This window comes from Camelina sativa, chromosome 6, assembly GCF_030686135.1.
Source record: "Camelina sativa cultivar CO46 ecotype springtype chromosome 6, ASM3068613v1".
NCBI lineage: Eukaryota > Viridiplantae > Streptophyta > Magnoliopsida > Brassicales > Brassicaceae > Camelina > Camelina sativa.
Genome location: NC_141885.1, coordinates 28,604,671 through 28,629,373, shown reverse-complemented (window position 1 = coordinate 28,629,373; position 24,703 = coordinate 28,604,671). Strand labels below are relative to the sequence as shown.

Below are 24,703 nucleotides of genomic sequence, written 5' to 3'. Positions count from 1 at the left end.
AAGTGTAGTATTATTAACAAACTATACCTATTTATAGGCTCTTCAATTTTGGCAAGCAGACTACTAATTATAGACCACACGACGTGCTCTTATACATATGGTCCACAAGTTCCGTATTATTGTTTGTTTAAATAACTCTAGTTATAGTTCTTATCTATTTAAACTATATGTGATGTGACTAATCATTTCCAAAATCATCAAACAAATATATAGAAAATAGCTTATGGTTAAATCCCGGTCAAACAAATTTTACATAAATTTGATTCGCTTGAATTTGATCCCAAGTGCGAACAGAAACCAAAGATATACTTATATAATTCGTATATATAGTAGCAGATCGAGGGAAGCAAGAGAAGAGCTTTGCCGAATCCCCTTTAACAATTAACATGCACAATGAAGCAAACAAAAAAAAAAACTTATGAACACGATATGAAACCTCCATGAAATATGTAATTTCAGCAGTTTGAGAAGTTAGAATTAGTCTTAGACCAAACTCCAAATCACCTTTTCCTTTTGAATGTTAAGAATGTTTTCACCTTTTCTTATCAATACCCGAGCAAACGAAACGCCAAGTATATAACTTATCAATTTCTCGAAGGAAAATGTCGGTCTAGAGAACAAAAAAAAAAGGAAAAAAAGAAGTGAAACACCAAAATGAAATGAGTTGGATATGAATGCATATATGCACCTTACAAATTAAACGAAATTAGGAAGTGGAATAATTACGAGTACTATAGTCTATACAAACATCAATAATTTCAAACGTTTAAAGTTTAAACCTTAAGGGTTTACGAGAAATTAATTAGTTGAACATTAATTTTTTTTTTTTTAAAGAGAGAAATTAGCTCGACCTGCCACATTGTCTCCCCAGTCCAGTGAGGCTTAAGTGACCTAGACCTCTCTCATTGGTTGTATGACACGTCATCACCATCATCTATTACCAAACATAGATAATCCTGAAGTCATGTCTACTTACTTAATTAGTGTATATAAAGCCAATTTAACAACACAAATCTCTGTCAGAACGAATATTTTCAGATTTATACATTATGTAAAAAGCCTCTCCTTTAATTTTCTTTTTGTGCCATATAGTTGGCCAACTACATATATATTTTCGTTACAGAATTTTCAGTATCAATCATTTGTTTTTTTTTTTTTTTTGATCAACGAGTATCAATCATTTGTTAAAACTTATATATATATATATCTCATACTACTGAAACCACCCAAAATAAAAAGACGCCGAGATTTCTCCTCTGCTTTTTATAAGATTTGATGGCGGGTGATAATCCTTGGTTCCAAAATCCAATCCAGAACTATAACTTTGGGAGCAGCTCATCTCATGATCGTCATGGCTTAGTGGTGGAGGATCAACAGCAAGAAGAAAACATGATGATGATAAAAGAACAAGACAGGCTACTTCCGATAGCAAACGTTGGAAGGATCATGAAGAACATTCTCCCACCAAACGCAAAGATTTCTAAAGAAGCCAAAGAGACTATGCAAGAATGTGTCTCCGAGTTCATAAGCTTCGTCACCGGGGAAGCATCTGATAAATGCCACAAGGAGAAGAGAAAGACCGTCAATGGAGACGATATCTGTTGGGCCATGGCAAATCTAGGGTTTGATGATTACGCCGGGCAGCTTAAGAAGTATTTACATCGTTACCGAGTTGTTGAAGGTGAGAAAGCTAATCATCACGGCAAAGGAGGTCCTAATAAATCCTCGCCAGATAATTAATTGATATGTCTCTTTAGCTTCTTTGATTGATTGGTTTTCTAATTTCCCCGTTTTTATGTGTCATCTTCGTTTAACTCGATCCGACCAGCTTCTTTTTTTTTTTTTTTTTTTTTTTTTTTTTTTTTTTTTATCAATTTTGTTTTGTGTTGTTTGTTAAAGAGCTTCCTATATATCTGTTCACATATAGATAGCTCTAAGCGATCTACATATATAAATAAATATATATGATTGTATAACATGTCCGTACGTATGTGGTTCATTTGAGGCAGTGGATCAAACAAATTCTGTGTTCGGATATATTGCTGATTATTGTGGTCTTTTAGTTCAGAAAGTTGAGATCCATGTGCGTGTATATATATATATATATATGAACCATTATTATCGATCGAGCTAGATAGATAGGTTTTCTTCTCTACATTCTAGTTTGTTGATCTCTTCTAGCTCTTGCTCTAGACTATATATATAATCCCTCTACAGTACGAAAATTAAGTTGTCATTTCTACTTTGTGGAATTGCTTATTCAGTTAAAGCAATTATTATTATTATTATTTCGACAAAAAAGGTGAAAGTAGTCGACTTTTCAGTATTTGCATTATTGAAAGTCGTCACTATAATTGGCATTTGCATATAGTAGATTATTAGCAGTTTAGCACTAGTTAATCAGCACTAAATTGCAATTCCGTACACATATGATATATATGAATTTACTACTTCGGTATTGTTTCTTTAAGAGTAATCAATATTAAAACTCTATGTCGATATAGATTTACTATTTCGGGGATTCGCTTTCTGAACAGTAAACAGTACTCCAAAAATAAAGAAAATTAAAATAATTGGTTAAATCGATTAGGTAAGCTCTCTAGTGGTCCAATAGATCCAGACCAGCTAGTTCTCACTGGTTCTTTTATTGATTTTTAATAACCCTAGATCCCTGGACCATCCAAATAAAGAAAGCTTTACATAAATACTCTCATATGATCTGACTCACATCTAGGAACGTATGCTTTTCTCCATATTTAATTTTGACCATTAAACTTTTATTAATACCCATTTCAACTGTTGGCTGATCAAGCAAATATGTCACGGCTACGGCTTCTCGAATTAAATAATAGAATATATGTATATGTATCTGTTAATTATATCGAATGATCTTATGTTAAATGTTCTTAATAGTATTAGTTACAATAAAGCACAAATTAAGGTTCTTAATACTATTAGCTTACAATAAATCACAAATTAATGTTCTCAATGTTCAAGATAGTGTTACGAAATTTGAATAGTTGTTTGCTCGAATTTGTGTCTTGTAATATAAAAGCAAATTAACTTCTTCTTTTTTTATCAAAGTAAAACTAATTACTGTTTAATGTAAGTAATGTATTTTGACATTACAAACTGAGAGAGTTCATTTTGTTTTATCACCTGGATATTAACATCATTTTCGTTTACGGATCTACCTGGTGATGGATATACAATAGAATTTCTATAAATTAATAATTTTTAAATTAATATTTACTATAAATTAATAAATTATTCTGGTCCCGAGTTGGACTGGTGTAAAAAATGATACATTTCGATAAAATAATAAGATAATAATTTTTTTGGAAATTCAATGTAAAATTATGGACTCATCAATATCATAAATTAATAATCAAATAAACTAATATATCTAAGAAAATCTAGTGAAATATGATTCTATTGTTGTTTGCCTATTATTGAATTTGCATTCTTGTTGGAGTTCAACTCTAATCTTTTTCATTGTTGTCTTCTTATATCGCATCCAAAAATTATAGAGAGTACTAGATGTGATAATTGCTTCTTTAGTAACTGGTTCTAAAGGTATCGCAATATCTTCTTCGACTTCATCATTACCATTCGACTTCATCATTAGTAATAACAATTTCTTATAAACTCTAAAATTCTAACATTTATTATTTTTATCTAGATAATCTAGTAAACAATTGACATTCATCTTGTTACAATAGCCAATATTATAAATTAAAAAATAAGAATATTTTCATAAATTAATAAAATATTAATTTATCGATAAATTAAAACCTCTATAAATTAATAAAATTTTTTGATCCCGACCTTATTAATTTATAGAAGTTTTACTGTATACAAAAGGAGTGGATAAGATTTGGGTTGTACGTTGATCTGATCTCCCACAGGTAGGGATGTTGTGGTGGGTAAAAAAACCCAGCCCGACCCGAACCCGAAAAAAGCCCACCCAGAAAAAACCCGATCTCATAAAACCCGAATGGGTATTAGGTCTTGTGGGTAAACCCGAACGGGTTTTTAGTTTTGTGGGTAAACCCATGGGTACCCGATTTTTTTTTGTCTTATATGATGTATTTTGCATTTTATATTATGAATTTTTGTGTCTTTAGCTTTTTGGTACCAAATATGATTTATATTATGTATTTTGTTTATTTTATTATATCTATGACAATTTTCAAAAATTTATAATTTTATATCATATAAATAAAGTATACCAAATATATTTAAGAGTTTTGTTAACCTAGATAAATATAAAAACCAAAATCAAAGTCACAAAAACAACAACAACAAAAAAAATTTCTCATTCTTCCTCCTATGGTTCTTCCAAAACCTGATCAGAATCTAAACAACAACAAAACAATGGAATTTCAGTTAAAATTTTATAATTACATCTTTATTCTTAAGTAACAATCTTAATTTTTGAAGTCTCATGGGTACCCATAACCCAACAAGATAAACCCGAATAGGACTCTCTAAAATGGTTAAAACCCATTCTTAACATCCCTACTCACAGGTGGGAACGCGCAACTCGAGTTCCAAGAGTTTTTAAAGCGTGGCTACTTTCTCTTTTAAGTTCGTTAAACGATATGAGATCTCACATTCTTTACTTTTTCCGTCAAGTGCTCATAAATATACGATATTGATAACGAAGACATGCATACACAGTAATTCGCCATAAAAAGAATCACGTAAATAAAGGACAATAATTAGAGTTGTACGTGGACAAGATGTATAAAATGAGATCATTATGTTGTGGATCGACTAATTAGATGTATTAAATGAGATCATTTTTTATTTAAGGTATGACTGGCTGTTTTTGAGTATCAATGGGATTGAGAGAGGAAAATATTACAAGTAGATGTGTTTACATGATGCACATAACTTGGTTTTTTTTTTTTTTTTGTCGTCGCACATAACTTGGTTTATTTTCTCTGTAATGCAGCACTCACTCACTCCATTGTTTTCTTTTATTTCTTTTAGCTATCGTGATGCAATTATTAAAAGTTGGGAAGAATAAATATAAAAACGTTTGAAGAAGAGCGACCAATTATAGGCACATAGTAATCCTAAATAACGACTAAATTATTCCTCAAATAAAACAAAGGATTCTAATACATTACATATTATTTGAATACGAAAAAAAATGAAAAGAAAAAAAGTTTTTTTTGTTAAAAGACATTTAATTAAAAACTAAGAGAGAAAACAAATGAGGTTACAGGGTTGCAGCCCAGATAAATTTAAAATATACAGAAGCCCAGCTGGGTAGAAATAGTAAAGCTAAAAAGATAAAACCTAGTTAGAGAAGAACCACAATTTGAACTAGTAGTTGTAATTGAACCAATAAAACGGTTGAGCTCGCCAACCACTCCAAACCAACTTCAATTATTGCCACCCGAAGACTTATCGATGGAAAGTTTGTTTTCTCAGATCACAGCCATGAATTAGGTGTTTGCAATTAGGGTATCGTCCTCGCAGAGTTGGAGAACCAAAGGTGGAGAAGGTCAAGAGAGAGCGTCGGGTTCGTATCACGAAAGCTTGAGGCTCTGTTCCGGACGATGTTGTCAATCTGGCGAAGTAGAAGATCAAAGGATTTGTAGTTGTTTCGATGAAGCCGATAGTTTCTCTCCGTCCATAGCGTGTAGATTGTAGCTTGCCAGGCCAGAAGGAGGAGTTTCTTTAAGACCCGAGATCCCCTGAATGATAATAGACTCTGAAGCGTCACAGACCACGATCTAGAAGGGGTAAATAAACACCGCTCTGCAACAATACGCCACACCAACCAAGCAAACGAGCAGTCAAAGAAATGATGGGAATTAGACCAAGGGGAATCTCCATAGAAACTTTTAGTCTCGTTACGCTTAATAATCAAAATCAGCAGAAGCCAACTCTTGCAAATCCCGGCTCTCCGGTTCGACGGCACATAGTAGGCAACAAGAATCGATCTGCAAGCCCCAGTTCAACATTCTATCACGAGTTGGGCATCTATTCAACACAAACAACCAAGTGAGGAACTTATGCTTAGGGATTCCTCCAGAAAACCACACAATACTATGCCAAGGTACGGTCGGTAACTTCTCCTTTAGAGCTGAACAAATGTTTCCTGTTGTATGAGAATCTTTAAGATGATCATTGATCCACCAGCAGTAAGAGTCCGGATGTTGCAGTAGGGTGATAGTTGAGAGCTCAATATGCACATTGACCAGCGCATATGATCTTGCAGGTGGTAGCCTCCAATCCCCTCGTCTCCATAAGTCAGCTAGTCGAGCTCCACGTGGGATGCCTATTTGATAGAGTCCGACGCCTGAAAGATAAGTTTCCATTCTTCCCAGTTTACTCCAGTGGTCTGTCCATAATTGACAACTAGATCCATCTCCCACGTTCACCTTTATCCATGGATAAACTAAATCTCTGATCATTAGAAGCTTGTTTGTTATCCAAGAGTATTTGCTGTTAGGTTTAAGAGTCCAGAATTTGCTGAGGTTATCCGACAGGACAGCTGCGCTAAACCAAGCAACCCAAACCGATCCTGACGTGAAGAAGAGAAGCCAAATGAGTTTCGCCATACAGGCTTTGTTCCAGGTAAACAAGTCACGAATTCCCAACCCTCCTTCACTTTTCTCTGCTGTGACTGTTGTCCATGCGACTATTGCTGAATGGGAACCCTCAGTCGTGCCTTTCCAAAAGAAAGCACTAGACAGTGAGTTTAAGATCCTAATGCACTTTTTTGGCAGGACAAAACTCGAGCACCAGAAGTTCGAAATACCAGCAATGACCGAATTAAGCTTTTGAAGCCGGCCAGCAAAAGAGAGAGTCTTAGTAGACCAAGCGTTGAACCGACTCTTTACCTTTTGTAGCAACGGGCACAATCCAATAAGGTGAGTTTCTTAGTGCATAGAGGTAATCCTAGATATCTGATTGGCAGTTGCCCGTGACTAATGCCAGAAATTGTTTGGATGTGAGCAATCTCAGATTGGGAGAGGCCTGAGGTAAAAAAAACTAGTCTTTGGTAAACTAATCGCTAGACCAGCGACTGCTTCAAACTCACGTAAGACCTGAATAATATTTTGCACTGAAGAGGCAGATTCATCCATAAAAATCAGCAGATCATCAGCAAAACACAGGTGGGTTAGTTTTTGTTTTTCACATTTATGGTGATATTTGATCTTACCCTCTGCCGCTGCTTTGTCCAAACAGGCGGAAAGACAATTCATGGCAATGACAAACAGATAGGGAGATAAGGGATCCCCTTGCCGCAAGCCTCTGGAACCTTTGAAATACCCGTGAACAATCCCATTAAACCCAACAGAGAAAGATGGTGTGCATATACAGGCTCTAAGCCACCTGTCCTTGAATAAATGCAGTTTGGTTTGGCTGCACAAGATCAGGGAGAGCAGGCTTTAGTCTCGCCACAAGTAGCTTTGAAACTACCTTGTACAAGGTTTTTAGACAGGAGATGGGCCTAAAATCCAATATCATTGAAGCACCATGAGATTTGGGGACTAGGGCAAGTATGGTGGCATTGACCGCAGATGGGAGAAAAGTCGTATGAAAGAAGTGGAGGATACTCGAGATGACCTCTTGACCAAGAATACCCCAAGAAGACTTGTAGAACGCTGAGGTAAATCTATCCGGTCCTGGAGCTTTGTTAGCATTGAGCTTGAACAGCACAATCTTTATTCCCTCTGCTCCTGGTATTTTGACCATTGATTGTTTCTGTTCTGGTGGACAACGATAGCTCAAAATACTCTGGAACCAATTCATCGAAGCGCTAAGTGGCTGGAGGAATGCCGGATTTAGCAAAGACCGGAAGTGATTTACGGCTAGATTGCTCATCTGAATAGGATCTTCAATGACAAATCCTGAGGCAGAGGTAAAGGATCTAATGGCGTTAAAAGCATTCCGCATTTGCATAATCCGATGGAAATAGGTAGTATTTATATCTCCTTCTTTTAGCCAGTTAATACGGGATCTCTGTCTGAAATAAGCTTCCTCTATTTTCCTGAGAAACTCCCATTTTGATTGAATGTCTTTTTCTTGTTGAAACAGAGCAGGGGTGGGATTCGTCAAAGCTTGGACCTGCACAGATTGAAGCAACATGTTAGTCTCTCTCACTCGGTTTTGAATATCCGAGAAGTTCTCTCGAGAAAGTGTTTTTAATTCTCTCTTTAAAGTTTTTTGTTTTGCACTCAAAGTTGACAAACATGTTTCCTGAGAATGCAGAATTCCGGCCAAGTTCCAATCAATATCAACCGTGTGGAGAAAATCAGGGTGTTTGGTCAGAAAGTTAAAAAATTTGAAAGGCTTTGTACCGGCTGAGGGTAGGGGTGCAAAGAGGTTTAAAAGGCATGGAGAGTGATCAGAGATTTCAGGGGCTAGGAAGGAGACAACACTATTGAGGTAGGTAGTAAGCCAGTGGTTGTTTGCTAATACTCTGTCTAGCTTCTTTGCAATGGGATTAGAAACACTTTTGTTTGACCAGGTGAACAAGGATCCTTGAAAACGCAAATCAAATAACTCCAGTTGTAACAGGCAGTCCCTTAGCTCCAGCATACGAGAGGTTAACCGATTGACATCAGGACTAGAGTGCTCTGCGGGGTGGATAATTTGGTTAAAGTCACCACACAAGATCCAAGGATTGGATTCAAGCATTAGTCTCTATTGGAGCCCCAAGAGTTCACACCAAAGGTCAGTTCGCTCTTCACCAGTATTAGGCGCATATAAAACTGTGAAGAAAAACCTATGACCACCCTGAATGGTGATTTCGCAGGTGAGCAGGTTTTTGGATTGGTTAATGACTGTAGCTGCAGCCGGAGCTTTCCAAATGACAATAATTCTTGCACTGTCATCAGAGTTGTGGTTAGAGGCGTAGTGCCAACCAGGACAGGTAAGGCTCATAACACGGTTCAAGTTAGGTTCTCTTATATGGGTTTCAAGAATAGCACCAAAAGTTGTCTTATGAAAATTTAGCCAAGACACAAAAGGCCGATGCTTATCCGGATCATTAAGACCTCGAATATTCCAACAAAAAGGTTGTATATACATGGAAAAAGAAAAAGGGTTTAAGAACTAATAGAAACATCCTCCTGGATAGGAAGATGCTTCTCAGAAGCAGCAGGAGGGGAGTCTAAAACCATTTCAGTAGGCAAAGAGGTGACAATGGTTTTAGAGAGGGGGTCAGTTTTCTTAGTGGGCGAAAGAACTGGGGTTGAAACAGGTGCATGAAAAGAAGGTGGAACAGAAGGGTGTGGCAAAGAAGGCTTAGCTAAAACATCGAAAGGATTAGAACTAGCTATTTGAGTGGGGGTCAAGGTGGAACCGTTTTTAGAGGGGATGAGCAATTTAGTGGTTTTTTTAGGCTGATGGGGAGAGGAATTGTGTTCAGGAGGTGGGGCATGCTGGCTCCTTGAAGAAGGCCCCGACGAACAGCCAGCTTCAGTAGTAGTCTTTGGAAGGGATCCAGGCACACTTACCGGTGTAGTTGGTCCCTTTGTTTCATTAGCTTTAACTGCGGTGCTTTTTACAGTTTTTTTGACTGATGATTTTTTCGTTTGCGTCCAGGAAGGGGTTACAGACGGACAGAATCTGATTACATGACCTATCTCCTTGCAGTGAGTACACGTAGGCGGGATCCAGGGATACTCAACCTCGATAGTAATGACTTCACCACTCTCCCTTTCCACTTCCACTGAGGAAGGTAAGGGTTCATTGAGATTTCTTTCAACTTTAACATGGGCAACGAAGAGGCTTACCAAATTCTTTGTAAACTCATCCATCTCTTTAGGTTCACCGACTAGTCCAGCAACCAGGCTAATACCTTTGTGATGCATCAGATCAAAAGGCATTCCTTTGAGATGTGCCCAGATGGGGATCGCATCAAGATCAGTGCTTGCTCCACCCGAAGCATCCCACTGAGCCACCAAAAACATACATTCCCTAATATACCATAATTTCTTTTCAAGGATCCTTGTTCGCAGGTATTCATTTGGCAACCTGACTAGCATTGAGTTATTGGCGTGATTGAGGTGGATTTCTAACCTTTGCCCTTTACCCCAAATGTGACTAAGAACACTTTGGATATGATTGTAGGTTGGCAGTCTACCTTTGAAACGACTAATAATGAAATCCTTATGGATTTCAGCACCTTCATGGAAGACAGAGTCCGGGATTGTGACACGAGGCTTTCCTGCAGACGAAAGTTCAACCGGGGCTAGCCTTGTGAGCGACCTGTCCGCAACGGATTTTAGTTTTTGAGCTAGAGAATGAGCTGGCTTGGTTTGAGGAGGAACAGTGGGACTTTGCGGGAGAACACGGTTTTGAGCATGAGACAGAGTGGTTACTTCCGAAGAACTGGTTGTTGGGATTGAGGATACTTGAATTTGGGGGACAGGGACTACTACTTCAGGAGAGAGAGACCCAATAACTGGAGGAGTTGGAGCGCTTGAGATAAGAGTAGGAGCAGCTGAATTCTAGGTTTCAGCAGAATGAGAGTGAGCAGCATCAATAGCAGTTGGACCCGGAGCAACCTGAGAAAATGTTTGACCGACTAGCTGAGTACTAGCGGATTGAGTAGCTTTGATGAAGCGACGAACCACCTTTGGGGGCGGGGTGGCTAATAAATCATTTGTCTGAGCTACAATGTTTCCAACTGCAACTATTGCTCGAGTTTCAGATCTAGGGTTTTGTCTTAGGGAAGCATGATACGAGTTTATGATTTCCTGTGCCTGAGCGTTCACTACCACAGGAGTAGACTTATGATGGGCTGGTAGTGCTAGAATCACTCTCTCAGGATCAATGTAATCAGTTTGAGGGGAGTGTAGTTGGTAAGATACAAGAGAAATGGAGGAAAGAGGAGGGAATTCAGAAAATGAGGGGAATGGGCTAAGATCGGGAGGGTCATGAGGAAAGGGTAGAGGATGATTGGGACTGCTTTCAGCCGAAGCTGAAGGAGGAAATTGGCCGGAATGACGATTCTCGGGGAACCAGCGGTTCGCCATTGACTTTTTGAATACGATAAGAATATGTATACTGGTATTTATTTCCTGTTGTTACACTTCTACTCATAACAATCTAGGCGATTCGATCTTCTTCTCATGTCAGATTAGAGAGATAAACGTTACGTACGTACTTTTAGTTTGACCATCTCAATATTATGCTTTCTGGTTTGACCAAAAAAAAACACGTAGTTTTTAGTAACAACAAGAAAACGTCTAGTCAAGGCCGGCGTCAAAGTTTCATATTCCGGCAGATCGGAGAGCGTATTCTTGCACCAGCGCTGCAAACAGAGACTGCCTCTCCAGCAAACGAGCCGGGCTATCGAACTCTTTCGCTTTCCCTGTTCAAAATTTCCATATTTCATCATTCTAAAAACTGAAGAGACCAACAAAAGACAAACCCTTAAGTTGAGTTTTGTTTTGTTTTGTTTGACTTACCAGCGTCTATGACCAGGACTCGATCACCGTCCATCACTGTAGGAATCCGGTGGGCGATGCTGATAATTGTGCAGGACTCGAAGTCTTCCCTAATGATCTTCTGGATCACGGAGTCCGTTTGTGAATCAACGGATGCAGTTGCTTCGTCTAGGAACAGAAGTCTGCTCCGTTTCAGCATTACCCTCCCTAAACATAAAAGCTGCCTCTGCCCTACGCTCCAGTTCTCCCCATTATCAACCACTGTTCCAATCAATCAATCATGACTCTTGTCTTATTATATTATTCCTAATCCTAGGTATATATATATACATAAAGAGACCAAACTCACCCAAAGAATCGAGTTTCTCAGGCTTGGTAGCAACAACATCCTTGAGTTGGCATCTTTCAAGGCTCTGAAATTACAAAAAAAAAAAAAAAAAAAAAACAGATTATGTATGGTATATGAAAAAAAAAATGGTTGTAGCTTAGAAGATATATCATAGCTTAATACGTATAATCATCACCTTCCAGATTTCGTCGTCAGAGTATTGCTCCGTTGGGTCGATGTTGCTCCTCACGGTTCCTTCAAAGAGGACAGGTTCTTGCGGAATGATTCCGAATCTTGACCTGAGATCATGCAGCCCTATTGTGGTGATATCAATCCCGTCTATGATTATCTTCCCTCCTGACGGTTCTACAAGCCTGAACAAGACCTGTATCAAAGTCGATTTCCCGCTTCCCGTTCGTCCAACCACACCAACCTTCTCTCCTCCTTTGATGTCTAGAGTGATTCCCTTGAGCACAAGTGGAGTGTTCGGTCTGTAGCGCACCTGCAGTTGTTTACACACACACATCCTTCACATGTTTGAACACTTAAGACGATAATTTTTTTAAAACACAAAGAGCTGTTTGGTTTGTATAACTCACCTTGAGATCTTCCAGATGTACACTGCCATGGAAGGGCCAATTCGAAGGGGGAAGGTTTTCTTTGCGCTCCCACTCGGATTCAGATGGAATGTCAGTGAACTGTTTGATCCTTTCCACAGAAACCATCTTGTTCTCAACAAAGCAGCTCATGTATATAGCCCAGAACAGAACCGAGTTCAGGGACAGACCGTACGAAAGGGACAGTCCTACATTCTCTGCATCACACCAAAACAATATCCATGATTGACAACACAACACTGTTTTCAACTACTCAAAATTTGGAGTTTAAGTAGTGATCCCCCTACCTGGTCTGATAACGTTGCTGGGTAACAATACCATACACAGAGCCGAGATGCAGAGCACCCAGCTTCCAATAAGCTCTAGCCGAAACCCGAGCCATTCGTTGGAGCCATTGTTGTGGAAGTCCATCCTGAGATTGGCGTTGACACGCTTCACGTTTTCTTGCATAAACAACTCCTGCTTCCTGAATGATCGGATCGTCATCACTCCAGCTATACTTTCTGAGAAATGGTGGATGATGGGAGCCTTAGTGATCGAGTCCAGGCGTGTTAATTCACGGGAAGAAGCGAGGTAATAGTTCTGAAGATCAAAAGCAAAGTGACTTTTAAGAACATTTTACATTCTAAAGAAAAAAAAAACATCAGAAAATGGAATCAAAAGAGATGCCTACCCGGTACCAGATGTTAAGCCATCCAAGGGGAATCACAAAGAATGCAGTTGGCCAAGCGTACTGGCAAGTAACTATGAAAATGCTCAGAAGAGTGGTGTACATTGAGGCCACAAGCCCGAGCATAAACGGAATGAGGATATCGATATTGGTCTGATCAGTAGATGCCTGCAACGTTCGAAAGAGAAAACCCTTTAACATCTCTGCTTAAATCTGATGTAAGCGGCAAGAAAAGGGTTGGAAAAGTTTGTCTCACCCGGCTGAGAATTCTTCCGGATGGCGTGGTGTCGAAGAACGACATTGGAGCGTGTAAGATACTGTTTAGAATCTGTCGGAAAAATATCTGAGCAGTCTTGAGTCCCAGGTGAGTGACGTAATACGACCTGAGGCTCACCAGAACGATGGAAACAAGTGCAATAATGACGTATACACGAATGAAAACGGAAGCGTCAAATGAAATCGCATTCTTGGCTGATGTTTCGTATGCAAGCCAGTAATCGCTGGCCATTAGGGAACCCTGCCACGTCAAAGAGAAGAACACCACAAGCACAACGCCCCACCAGCCATAGGCCTCTGTGCAGTATTGTTTGTAAACTCTCAGGCTGACCTGTCCGATTTCCCTTTCCTCTTCTTTGATAAGCTTGGAGCCATCTTCTACGGCGTGAGAGCCAAGAAATGACTTGACATGCTCATCGTTTTGATCACTTAAGCGAGGAGACTCCATGGACGTTCTCGGAGAGCTTGCATGGGGAGATGTTGGTGTTCTTGGGGATGTTGCGATTGTTGCTGCTGCTGCTGCAGAGTCTGCACCGGCATCAACTAGCTCCATTGATGTCTCATGTGCAGCCACAAGTTCCCCAAAATCCAACCCGGAGTTGACTAATTCGTCATATCTTCCCGACTCAACAATCCTCCCCTCCCGCATCACCTGAAAGTCCCATTTCGTAAGAACAATTAGCTCTGAGTCTTTGGATTTCGATAAGATAAAAAGTCTGAATCATTGTTGTACCAAGATGCAGTCGACGTTGTGCAAGAAATCCACTTGATGGGTTACGAGCAATATGGTCTTGCCTTTCAGAGCCCCTCTTACACAATTCTATACAAAAACATCACAATAGCAAGAATCAAAACTTGTGTTGCCTTTTAAAAGGGAATAATAACAGACACATCATATCATAGAGTTTCTCTGTACCTTGAATATATCAGAACCGGTATGAGCATCCACGGCGCTAAAAACATCGTCCAGCAAGTATACATCGCATTCTTGGTAGACCGCACGTGCGAGCTGTATACGCTGCTTCTGCCCTCCGCTGAGGTTGATTCCGCGTTCCCCAATCTCAGTCTGATCGCCAAACTCCATCATTTGCAGGTCTTTGTCCAGGCAACAGACGCTGACAACTTTGTCGTACTTGTCTCTAACCATTGGAAGACCAAACAAGATGTTGTCTTGAACAGTCCCGTTTTCGATCCATGATGTCTGCCCTACATAACCTGTGCTCCCACAAACCCTCACCTAGAAATAATAAACGAATCAATCAAATGTTCTCCGAGTGTTTGTTCTCTAAATCTACAAATTACATAAGCAAAAAAGTCGCACCTGGCCGGAGATTCTGTGCATTTCGCCAAGAACAGAAGCTAACAGAGAAGATTTCCCTGAACCAACGGTTCCAACTATAGCGGTGAGCTCTCCTTTCTTAACCTTAAAGTTGATATCACTGAGAGAAGGTTCGTTGTCCTCATCATCCCAACTAAAGCTTCCATCTCTAACCTCCACGGCAGTAGTATCATCACAGCCCAAGGATCTCTCCACAGCATCTTCCGAGAGCTCTCTGCTCATCATGTACGAGTCCAGTCTTCCCAGAGAGATCATTGCCTGCGAGAGAGATATCATAGACTGAGGGAAGGTTCTGATGGGTTCTTGCAGGATCTTGAAAATGGTTGTGGTGGTGAAGACAGTCCCAGCGTCAAGCTTGACACCCAAGGCAAGAGCGGTGGCGAAGGTGAGGGCAGAGATAAGCACTGGCGTGCTCCAGAGGACAATGATGTTGCCGGCTATGGAGTAGAGAAACTTGGACAGCCAACCAAACTCCATGTCCCTAAATTTGAGGATCCTCTTGTTGAAATGATTCTCCCAAGCCTGGAACTTGATGACTCGCATATAATTGAGCATCTCGTTGGTGGCCTTCATCCTAGAATCTCTGTTTCCCATCAGACTGAACTGGTAGCTGTTGTTTCTCTTGGTTCCGAGGAGGATGAAGACGAAGACTCCAGTCAACCCAATGACCGCCGTCACAACAGACGCGCCTAAGCTTCCGTAGAGGAGCACAAGCGCCACAGTCACTTGCAAAGGCATGAGCCAGATTGCGTGGAGCTGAAGCATCATGTCAGAGAGCTGCTGTGCGTCTACGGCCATGTAATTCACGATTTGGCCGACGCCGTGGTTCTGACGCGCGGAGCCGGTGAGCTTTAAACCTTTCTTGTAGAGTGCAGTGATCAGAGTAGACCTTATGAGCATCCCAAACTTCTGGGACTCGAAATTGAACTGATGCGTCGCCAAGACCTCGACGAATTTGGCAACGAGGAGGATGAGGACGAGGTAATAACCCTGCCACGGCGAGGATCTCTTGCCGGAGGTGAAATCGACGAAGCTCTGGATGAGAACGGGGCCAACGTACATGACACCGAGACGGACGATGGCGAGAATGGCGGTGTAGAGGATCTCCTTCCAGAAACAACGGATGAGAGTGGTACGCACAGGGTGGCTCGAGTTCTCCGACGGGTTGGGCCAGCAGGACTCGAAGAGAAGGGCGAGCCTCTCTGCTTTGTGCTCCGGAGAGAGCGTCGGAACTTGTTGGAGCGTCAACGGGGATTTGTAGCCTTTGGTGAGTAGAGGATTCATCCATAACCAGAACGTTTTGGAGAAAGCAGAGGCTGATGCGTACGGAGAGACGTTGTTGGATTTATCCAAAGCGGCGTCCGTAGGAGGAGGACCGTTGGACTCCGCGGTGGCGATGCCGGTGGTCCCTCTGACGGAGGCGACGAGCAGGAAGGCGGTTAACGGGAGGGAGAAGAAGGAAGCGACGTCTTCTTCGCTGAGGAGAGTGACGGCGGCGTCGGATGAAATGAAACGGAGAATGGCGGAGACGGAGAAGAGAGAAGTGAGGAAGAAACTCGAAATCCAATAGATTCTTAGGGATAAAGGATGACTGAGAGAAGCGAATCGCTTCTCGTGGAGGAGGATGACGGCGATGACGACGTGCGTGACGGAGTGGATAAGCCAAAAGAGAGGGTCGATGAGTCCCTGAGACGGAGTGCGTGGCTTCCTAGTGAAGGCCAAAACGCAGAGCACGACGGAGCAAAACGACAAGAGAAGGGTGGCTACGAGCGTCGTTTTGAACCACGCGGTTGTTGTTGTTGTTGTGGTTGCACGATTACCGAGAAGAGGTTTTCTAATCTGGGCGTCTCCTCCGTTGATTTCGGAAGAGGAAGAAGAAGAAGAAGAAGAATAAAAGAGCTTGAGAAGAGCGAAGCAGAGGAGGAGGAGGAAGAGAAGAAGATCAACGGCGGAAAAGAGAGCGCGTTGAGGGCATGGAGAGAGCAAAACAAATCTTAGCCATTGGATTGCAACTGGAAGTGACGATGTTGGTTCTAATACGGCCGAGGATGAACAAGATAGCTCGGAGAGCCACGAAGAAGAAGAAGAAAGCCACCACATTTTCCCAGCAGAGAGAGAGAGAGAGAGAGAGAGAGAGAGGGAGGAGCAGAGAAAAATCCTTTGATTTCTCTATTGGTGATCTTTTACTTTAGTATGTAATTAATTATACACATATAGTAGTAATATTATTACTAGCTAATGTGTGTGTGACGACGACTAATAAGGAGTTTGCACTTTGTAGTCGTCCACAAAATTGAAGTTTCGGAAAGAAAGCAAAAAAACATTATTAAAAACAAACAAAAAACTGCTGCAGGACTTTTATCATTACTGACCTGACGATTAATTTTTTTTTTTTTTCTTAGGGTAATGATAGCAACTCCGCATCCAATTTTTTTTCTTCTTCTTCTTTTTAATATTTTTTGTTTTTGGAAAATGAAAATCAACTACAGGTTCAATTTTATTACTATTAACAATTACTACAGTTTTACAAGTTTGAATGAAAAGACAAATTCCATCGGGATAGAACTACACGTACTAGTACTCTTAAAAAGTCTTATCCTTCTAATATTTGGTTGAGAAAATTCTGAGTTAAGACAGATTTTTTTGATTAAACAAATAAAGAAAAGTTACACTTGGACACATCCTCCCTCTTGACTAGTACTAACTTTATAGTATAAGAGTAAAGGCAAAAAAAAAAAAAAAAGTATGGAAAATTAGAAGTGCAACTCGTGTGTGCAAGACTTGTCTTTCATTTAGACTTTTACTAGTATTAAACAAGATAATTTATAAACCAAAAAGTCTCATTGTTTAATTAATTAACTTTGTCTTTTAACTCCGAGTTGAGGTAGTAGATGGGTCAATAACTACGACTGCTCGAGCAAATTATTGGACCCAAGCAAAGCAATCAACCCCATGCATATGACCCTTCTTTTTTTTTTTCTACGGACAAACTCATGAGTCATGACCCTTCTTCTTATATGTATCATGGAATGCTGCAGATTACAAAAACAAACACATGTTGTATCTTATACTTCAAAAGAGTCGTTGTAATAATATGTAAAAGGAATTTATAAGAAAAAAAAAAGTAAGTAAAACTGTGGCTACAGTACTAAAAAGTGTATAAAAAAAAATAATTGCCTAGGATAGGAAAGAATAACTAACTATAGCTCCAGTACTAAAAAGGTGTATACCCTCATGTTTAGTGTAAGAAAGAACAACTATATAGCTCTGCAGTACTGAAAAGTATCTTGCTTACGCAAGGGTGAAAAATTAGTTTTCAAATAAGAGAGAGAGAGAGAGTGACTTAATATCACATCAATATTTTTTTGCAGGCTACTTGGCTTCCTTCCTTCCTCCTCTCCATGCGAATTCTGTTCTTCCGATTCCTTTTCTTTTCTCCTTGTTTAAGTCAACAATCTACATATATATATATAGTCACTGAAACGATATGAAAAAATAATAATAATAATCTCTCTCGGGCACGTAAGTCGAAATAGTCGATCATCTAAAAAAAATTGAGTTTTCTTGGGCAACAATTCTCCCATTAAAATGTTTTCTTCTCTCACTTTCTTGTGTCTGTTCGTCTGAAAATTTTGTGTCACATTCCGCTGGTTTTACCGGCGAGAGCTCTCTTTTTCTCTTCTATCATGGTTTCTGGCCTGGATAACAAGGCCAAGCAGTTGTGAGTAAGTCCGTTTCTCCGGTACCCTATCATTTTCGGTTTCATCCTAGCTCAAATCTGGTGGTCGGAGATCCTATCCTTACGGATCTCCTTTCCTCCGCTGGTTTATTCCGGCGAGAATCCCTCCCTTCTTCCGTCGGCTGAACTCGTCGCCGAAGAGACCGTCTTTGAATGAACAAAGTCTATGGCAACAGCCTCCGGAACCTTTCCTCGCATTCAATAGCCGCTCGCCTCCAGATATTAGCTTCACAACCACCGCTGACTTCTTCTCGGTTTCCAAACTGATTACCTCTCCTCACTTAAGCTTCAACGATGCGCCTCCTCCGCCAGAGCTGCACGTCTCCGCCATATCTACTCCTCTGTCGTACTCCGTGGGACATTTTGGCTGGCGAAAACCTTTGTCTTATTCCGTTGCTTGTCACCATCAACGGTGAGAGTTCCGTTATCTCATCGAGGTCTCCTATCGTCCACCGGTCCGCCTCCGACCATCAGCAGCACATCTCTATGCTCCCTCGTTTCCAAGCTAGGGTTTCAAGGGTTGGACCACTGCTGGGCTAGGAAATTAGTGGGCCAATATATGATTATAAGCTTATTAAGCTTATTAGGCTTGGTGGATCATAAGCCCATTTATGGCTTTCCTTTTTTCGTGGAGTGTTCATTATCGCAAACTTCCTTCTTTATGGAGAGAATATTCCTGCAATTATGCTTGTATCTTCTCAGTTACTCATGCTTCTGTTTATTTGTATTTAAGAACAAGATATACCAACAGCGGTTTCAAATATATTGTTATAGTTTCAAAACGCATTCATTAGATCGTAAGGGTTCTCACTTCCTCTTTATGAAAAGAGAGACTTATCTATCGGATATTCTTTTGTTGAGAGGTGATTATGTCGTGGACCTCTTTTCAAAAATGTTAGATAGAGGCCGAAGGTGTGACGATAATGTTCACATTCCAGTGTTGAGATACCGTGGCTTTTCTAGGCAGTTTGTACGCCGGTTTGGAACTTCACATGATGGTGTATGGCAACTGAATGGAGCCCCTCTAGTACGTAACAATTTATCAAAGAATAAAGTTGGTTGCTCCTTACTAGTAGGTTCCGAAGACTTTGTTCAAGCATTCTCTAGATCCACATCCCCCTCCCTCTCTACTTGTAGTTGGCCGGCTTTGATGCCGGTGAGATTCACCTCTGAAAGCGGGCAGCTTGGATATAACACATTTAATGAGAGACTTTCCTCACTAAGCTGCCAGCTTAGTGAAAACATTTTAAACATTTTAATTTGCTCATCTAATGAGTGACATTCCTTATGTATTAAGAGATATAACGCAAAAATTTCCTCATCATGTCAATGTCCTTTGACTACATGGTTTCATCATAATCTCCACTCTTCCTTATCCACTTGGTTCAGATCTTGCAACGTAGTGTGGCAAGGTGGTTCTATCTTGGACCCTTCTTCTGGTACTCGACTCTTGGGAACTTCTTCCCAACCTACATGCTGTCTCCTTTTTCAGGGAGCTGAAAATTCATCATCTTTAGTGCGAAGTAGGTTTTTAAAAACCCGTCGGAATCTTTGTACTCCAGTGTGGCAATTTGTCGTTATGCGGCCAGTGATTCGGTCTTGGTTAACTTCCCGTCACTTCATGTGACATATCTCCTTGGTGGTTCTCACTATCTTTATGGTTTCAATAGCTCTTTATCTCTGCTTTAGCTATTTGTACGTTAGCGTTCAAGCTTGTTATTTCTTCTGTTGTAGTTTCACCCGGATGTTATACCCTTGTTTAAACAACATACCGTGGTTTTCTTTCCTCCTATGTAAGTTAGTTGGTTGCATCATGCTTCCGCTAGAAAGGAGTACCAAAAACCTTGTAACTTAATTTATTGGAGTGTTTGTGGATAAAAAAAAAAAAATATATATATATATATATATAGTCACTGAAAAACGATCAACATAGTCATCGAATTTGTTTGAAAAAAAAAAAATCATAGAATTTAAGTATGGCATGTTACCTGTGGCTGTATTATTAGTTAGTAATAATAAAAGTAAGTATCTTATTTTATAAAGTCAACACACCTTTACCTTTACATGATCTGAGATCCGATCAGAGCCATCGGAAAATAAGATATATATATTCATAAAGCTCAATATCAATTGTATTGTTGTTTGTTTTCTTTTTAAAAAGAAAAATTGTTTGTTGTTGTAACCACTAAATCTTTTTGCTTCCATCACGTGGCTTGTAATATGCATTTATTATTGCGTCCGTTCACTAAAATCTCACGAACTTTCATTCTTTCCGCATATTAATTTCATGTTATTGTGTCTGGCTAGTAGTATTTTGTTTTTTTGTTTGTTTGTATTGAATATTGATAAAAAGTATACGTGGGTTGATCATGCACAACTAGAACATTAATTTCTAAACAAAATCTGCGGAAAACTTAGCAATCTTTATAAAGTAAAAAAAAAAAAAAAAAAAAAGGCAAAGTTAATAAATTAAACAACATGTTTTATTAGGAGTAGTCAGTCTACTGTATATATATGCTTAGACGAAAAATACAACAGTTGTTACCGGGGAAAGTGTAAATTATTAGTTCATTTTTCTTTCAACGAAATGAACTACAATTTAAAATATTAAATTAATGTGTTGAGTAGTCGGAATTAGATTTTTGCTTAATTAGGTCGTCCTCTCTAAGAATTGTACATGTCGGGATAATAATATAGTTGAACTGAAATAGTAAAGATTTTGTAGAGCAAACTGGACTTTCTTCTAACTAGACTTTTGTTTGCGTATCCAAATCAAGCATTGCTGCATTGTTGGCGTTATTCGGTTAACAAACAATCCTAAGGGACGGTGGTGATGTTAGGTCATAAATGGGCCAAAAGGTTAAAACAGGCCCATATCACTTGTGACCTATTATAATAGAAGAAGAAGAAGAAGAAACCCTAAAACCGTTAAAACCTCCCTCATATCACATTGTTGTTAATTTGACTCAAAAACCAAATAGAAAGAGAAGAAGCGTCGGGGATGGAAGTGGAGGTTCAAAATCATCGTCAAGTGAAGAAATTTGGGCTGAAGAACTCTATTCAGACCAACTTCGGCTCTGACTACGTCTTCCAGATTGTCCCAAAGTACAATAATAAAAAAAAAAAAAAAAAAAAAGACCTTCTCTTCCCTTTTGCTCTTTTACCATTACCAAATTAGGTTCATTGAGACCCAGCTCTTGTTTGTTTTTTCCCCACAGGTTCGATTGGACAGCTATTGCGGTTTCGTTATCTACCAACACCGTCAAGCTCTACTCCCCTGTCACTGGTCAGTACTACGGCGAATGCAAAGGTCACTCCGATACCGTCAATCAAATTGCGTTTTCCTCTGACTCGGCCGCTTCTCCTCACCTTTTGCACTCCTGTTCCTCCGATGGGACCATTCGATCTTGGGATACGCGAAGTTTTCAACAGGTTTTTTTCTTTTTCTTTCTTTGGGATTAACTAACTTAGAGAAGCTGATCTGATTTTATAGATGTCTAAGTTGATGCTTTTGTTTTCAGGTTTCGTGCATTGATACTGGGAATGATCAGGAGATTTTCAGCTTCTCCTATGGTGGTGCTTCAGATCATCTTTTGGCTGGTGGATGCAAAGAGCAGGTTAGTTAGGTTTCCACATATAAACCCCTTTTTGTATCTTTCCTTTATCTCTAATTGTGTTAAAGGTATACACTCTGAGAAAAGGGCCGGTTCTTATGTTCCATCCATATATATAGCTTGTTACAATCTGTATAAGTCATGGGTGCAGGTTCTTCTGTGGGATTGGAGAAACTCGAAGCAAGTCGCTTGTTTAGAGGAATCTCACAGAGACGACGTCACTCAGGTTTGTTTTGCTTATGTTCCTCTCTGATGTTGTTTTAGTTCAATTCTTTTCTATCATCTATAGAGCCAGCCGAACTAGTTTCTTGTTTAGTCACTAGGACTTACCTCTATTTCGTGGGTGTTCCTAATCACAGGTACACTTTGTTCCTAACAACCCAAACAAGCTTCTCTCAGCTTCCGTGGATGGATTGATATGTCTTTTTAACACTGAAGGTGATATCAATGACGATGACCATCTCGAATCTGTAAGTTTTTATATTTTAAGGTTTCAAACGAGATAATATAGGAGACAACTAAACCCTTTTTTTTTTTTTTTTGCCTTGACCGCTCTTTTAGGTGATCAACATAGGAACTTCAATTGGCAAAATAGGTTTCCTTGGGGATTGCTATAAAAAGCTCTGGTGTCTCACTCATATAGAAACTCTTAGGTAGTCGTTTGCTCACTCCTCTTCATCTTTAGTCTGTTAATTGCACCGTCTCTAATCTGTTTACTCTGTTCTAGTGTTTGGAATTGGCAAGATGGAAGCTGTGAAATCAACCTAGAGAAAGCTCGGGAACTCGCATCTGATAGCTGGACACAAGATAATGTAATTATCTCATTCTTTTCCTTTTAACGAATACAATAACACTAACGAAGCAACCTAATGAATGATTACTGAAAGACTTAAAACTTTCTCATTGCTCTTTTACAGGTTGATTATTTTGTTGATTGCCATTGTCCAGGGGGTGACGACTTGTGGGTGATCGGTGGAACCTGCGCAGGAACCATTGGTTATTTTCCGGTGAATTGTGAAGGGCCTGGATCAGTCGGTTCTGCTGAAGCCATTCTTGGTGGAGGACACATCGATGTAGTAAGGAGTGTTCTGCGAATGCCATGTGAGTATGGAGGAGCTGCAGGGTTATTTGGATGGACAGGTGGTGAAGACGGGCGGCTATGTTGCTGGAAGTCCGACGAGAATTCTACCGACATTAACCGGTCTTGGACTTCAAGTGAATTGGTCGTTAAGCCTCCAAGAAACCGCAAGAAAAACAGACACTCTCCTTACTAAAAAAACGACAGCTGTTTTTACTGCGTCTTGTGTCTGTATAACAACAGTGAAGAGGGCAGTTCCTTTATGTCTCTTTCTCTTTTTACTTAAAAAAAGGCAAATTGGTTTAATGAAATATCAAAGAAAAGATTGCATCTTGAAATAGCAAAAATTGCAGAAAGGAAAGAGAAAAACAGAGTACATGTAAATGCTTAAAGGAATCTTTGGTTTCATTAGTGCAAGTAGTCAGCTCGACATTGATCTTGTTCCAAAATATCAGAAATCTTCTCAATAGGAATCATCGGTAGATACTCTGCCACGTAGTAGTCTCTGTCGCCGGCGTAACGAACAGTATCGTTGTACTTCTCTGACCAGTAAAACGCCGTGGGGATCACTAGCTGAGCAATTTCCGGGAACAACGGCACTTGATTCAGCAAGCGCCACAGCGTCACTGCGTAATGTTCCGCCACTGGCTCGTACTTCTCCCGGACGCTCCTCGCGATGTTCTTGGTTGTGTCCACGACGCCTGCGCGTTGCACCTCCGTGGCCACCGTTAGCGCTTGGCTTGAAGCTTGCTTCACCAAGGAAGGAACGTATGGCTCAACATCGAAGAAGACATCATCCACCTGAAAAGCAAAGCAAGCAAACTCACGTACTTATCATCAGTTGAAACCCTAGGAATGGGCGGGATCGAATTGATCTCTCTATTAAATTACCTTACGATCGACGAAGAGGAGAAGCTTGAAGGGAACGTCGTGGAATTTGTCGTATAATGGCGAGAGCACGGTCTGGACGGAAGCTTCGATGTTCTCTACACCGAGTTTGAGGGGACCAGCGTTGTCTTTAGCGAACTCGTAGAGCGTTGAGAAACAGACTGCGAAGTAGACCGCCGCGACTTGGATGAATTCCAAGTGCTTGAGCTTCATGTCATCGTCTTCTTCCACCACAAACGACGGTGAAGAGGAAGGCAATTCAGATGGTGGAGTTACTACCTCCTCCGGTGATTGCTCTTCTTCGACTACGATTTCATCTTCCGCCATTGTAGTCAAAACGTGGAGCCGTTACAGAAGAGCCTCACTCTGTCTTTAAAAAGACTCTTAACTATTTTGAAACTGATAAAAAAGCCCACGTGGCATGTCTCCTCTTTTCTCTTTAGGCTTTGTTGAAGAAAAGCAAAGGGATTGGGTTGTGAGACAGACGAGTGACCGCTAGAACAGCTGTCGTAGTGACAGATGTCATATTTCTAATGGACCGTTACGACACGTGTAGGGGCATGGGTCGGAGACTGTTGCACGATAGGCACGGCCATTCCGTTGGCACGAGTCTCGAGGGTAATACTATAAAATCAAAAGCCGAAGCACCTCTCGTTCGCTATCTATCATCTACATTTTTTATTTTTATTTTTATAATCGCTTCTACTTTACATCACGGTCACAATATC

The 24,703-nt window shown here is 40.2% G+C and overlaps 3 protein-coding genes and 1 pseudogene across 4 annotated transcripts; 2 read left to right on the top strand and 2 right to left on the bottom strand.

Moving 5' to 3' along the window:
- The first annotated feature begins 1,024 nt into the window (after window positions 1–1,024).
- LOC104793772 (nuclear transcription factor Y subunit B-5 pseudogene) lies at window positions 1,025–1,976 on the top strand (annotated as a pseudogene). Its single transcript, XR_015560150.1, has one exon. The product of XR_015560150.1 is annotated as a nuclear transcription factor Y subunit B-5 pseudogene (transcript).
- A 9,167-nt stretch (window positions 1,977–11,143) lies between these two features.
- On the bottom strand, window positions 11,144–17,107 carry LOC104793771 (ABC transporter C family member 4). The gene is made up of 11 exons (XM_010520194.3): window positions 14,639–17,107; window positions 14,234–14,554; window positions 14,051–14,137; window positions 13,298–13,969; window positions 13,045–13,209; window positions 12,659–12,953; window positions 12,354–12,568; window positions 11,951–12,256; window positions 11,776–11,839; window positions 11,448–11,687; window positions 11,144–11,350 (listed from the first exon to the last, which is right to left on the bottom strand). The coding sequence occupies exons 1-11, from the start codon at window positions 16,754–16,756 to the stop codon at window positions 11,250–11,252; spliced, it is 4,584 nt and encodes a 1,527-aa protein (XP_010518496.2). The 5' UTR covers window positions 16,757–17,107; the 3' UTR covers window positions 11,144–11,249.
- Window positions 17,108–21,314: 4,207 nt separating this feature from the next.
- On the top strand, window positions 21,315–23,425 carry LOC104793769 (WD repeat-containing protein GTS1). Its single transcript, XM_010520192.3, has 8 exons — window positions 21,315–21,500; window positions 21,614–21,827; window positions 21,917–22,012; window positions 22,161–22,235; window positions 22,369–22,479; window positions 22,571–22,662; window positions 22,737–22,821; window positions 22,927–23,425. The coding sequence occupies exons 1-8, from the start codon at window positions 21,397–21,399 to the stop codon at window positions 23,281–23,283; spliced, it is 1,134 nt and encodes a 377-aa protein (XP_010518494.1). The 5' UTR covers window positions 21,315–21,396; the 3' UTR covers window positions 23,284–23,425.
- LOC104793770 (REF/SRPP-like protein At2g47780) lies at window positions 22,807–24,436 on the bottom strand. Its single transcript, XM_010520193.3, has 3 exons — window positions 23,979–24,436; window positions 23,465–23,888; window positions 22,807–23,368 (listed from the first exon to the last, which is right to left on the bottom strand). Exons 1-2 carry the CDS (start codon window positions 24,300–24,302, stop codon window positions 23,496–23,498), a joined length of 717 nt encoding a protein of 238 aa, XP_010518495.1. The 5' UTR covers window positions 24,303–24,436; the 3' UTR covers window positions 22,807–23,368; window positions 23,465–23,495.
- Window positions 24,437–24,703: the final 267 nt, after the last annotated feature.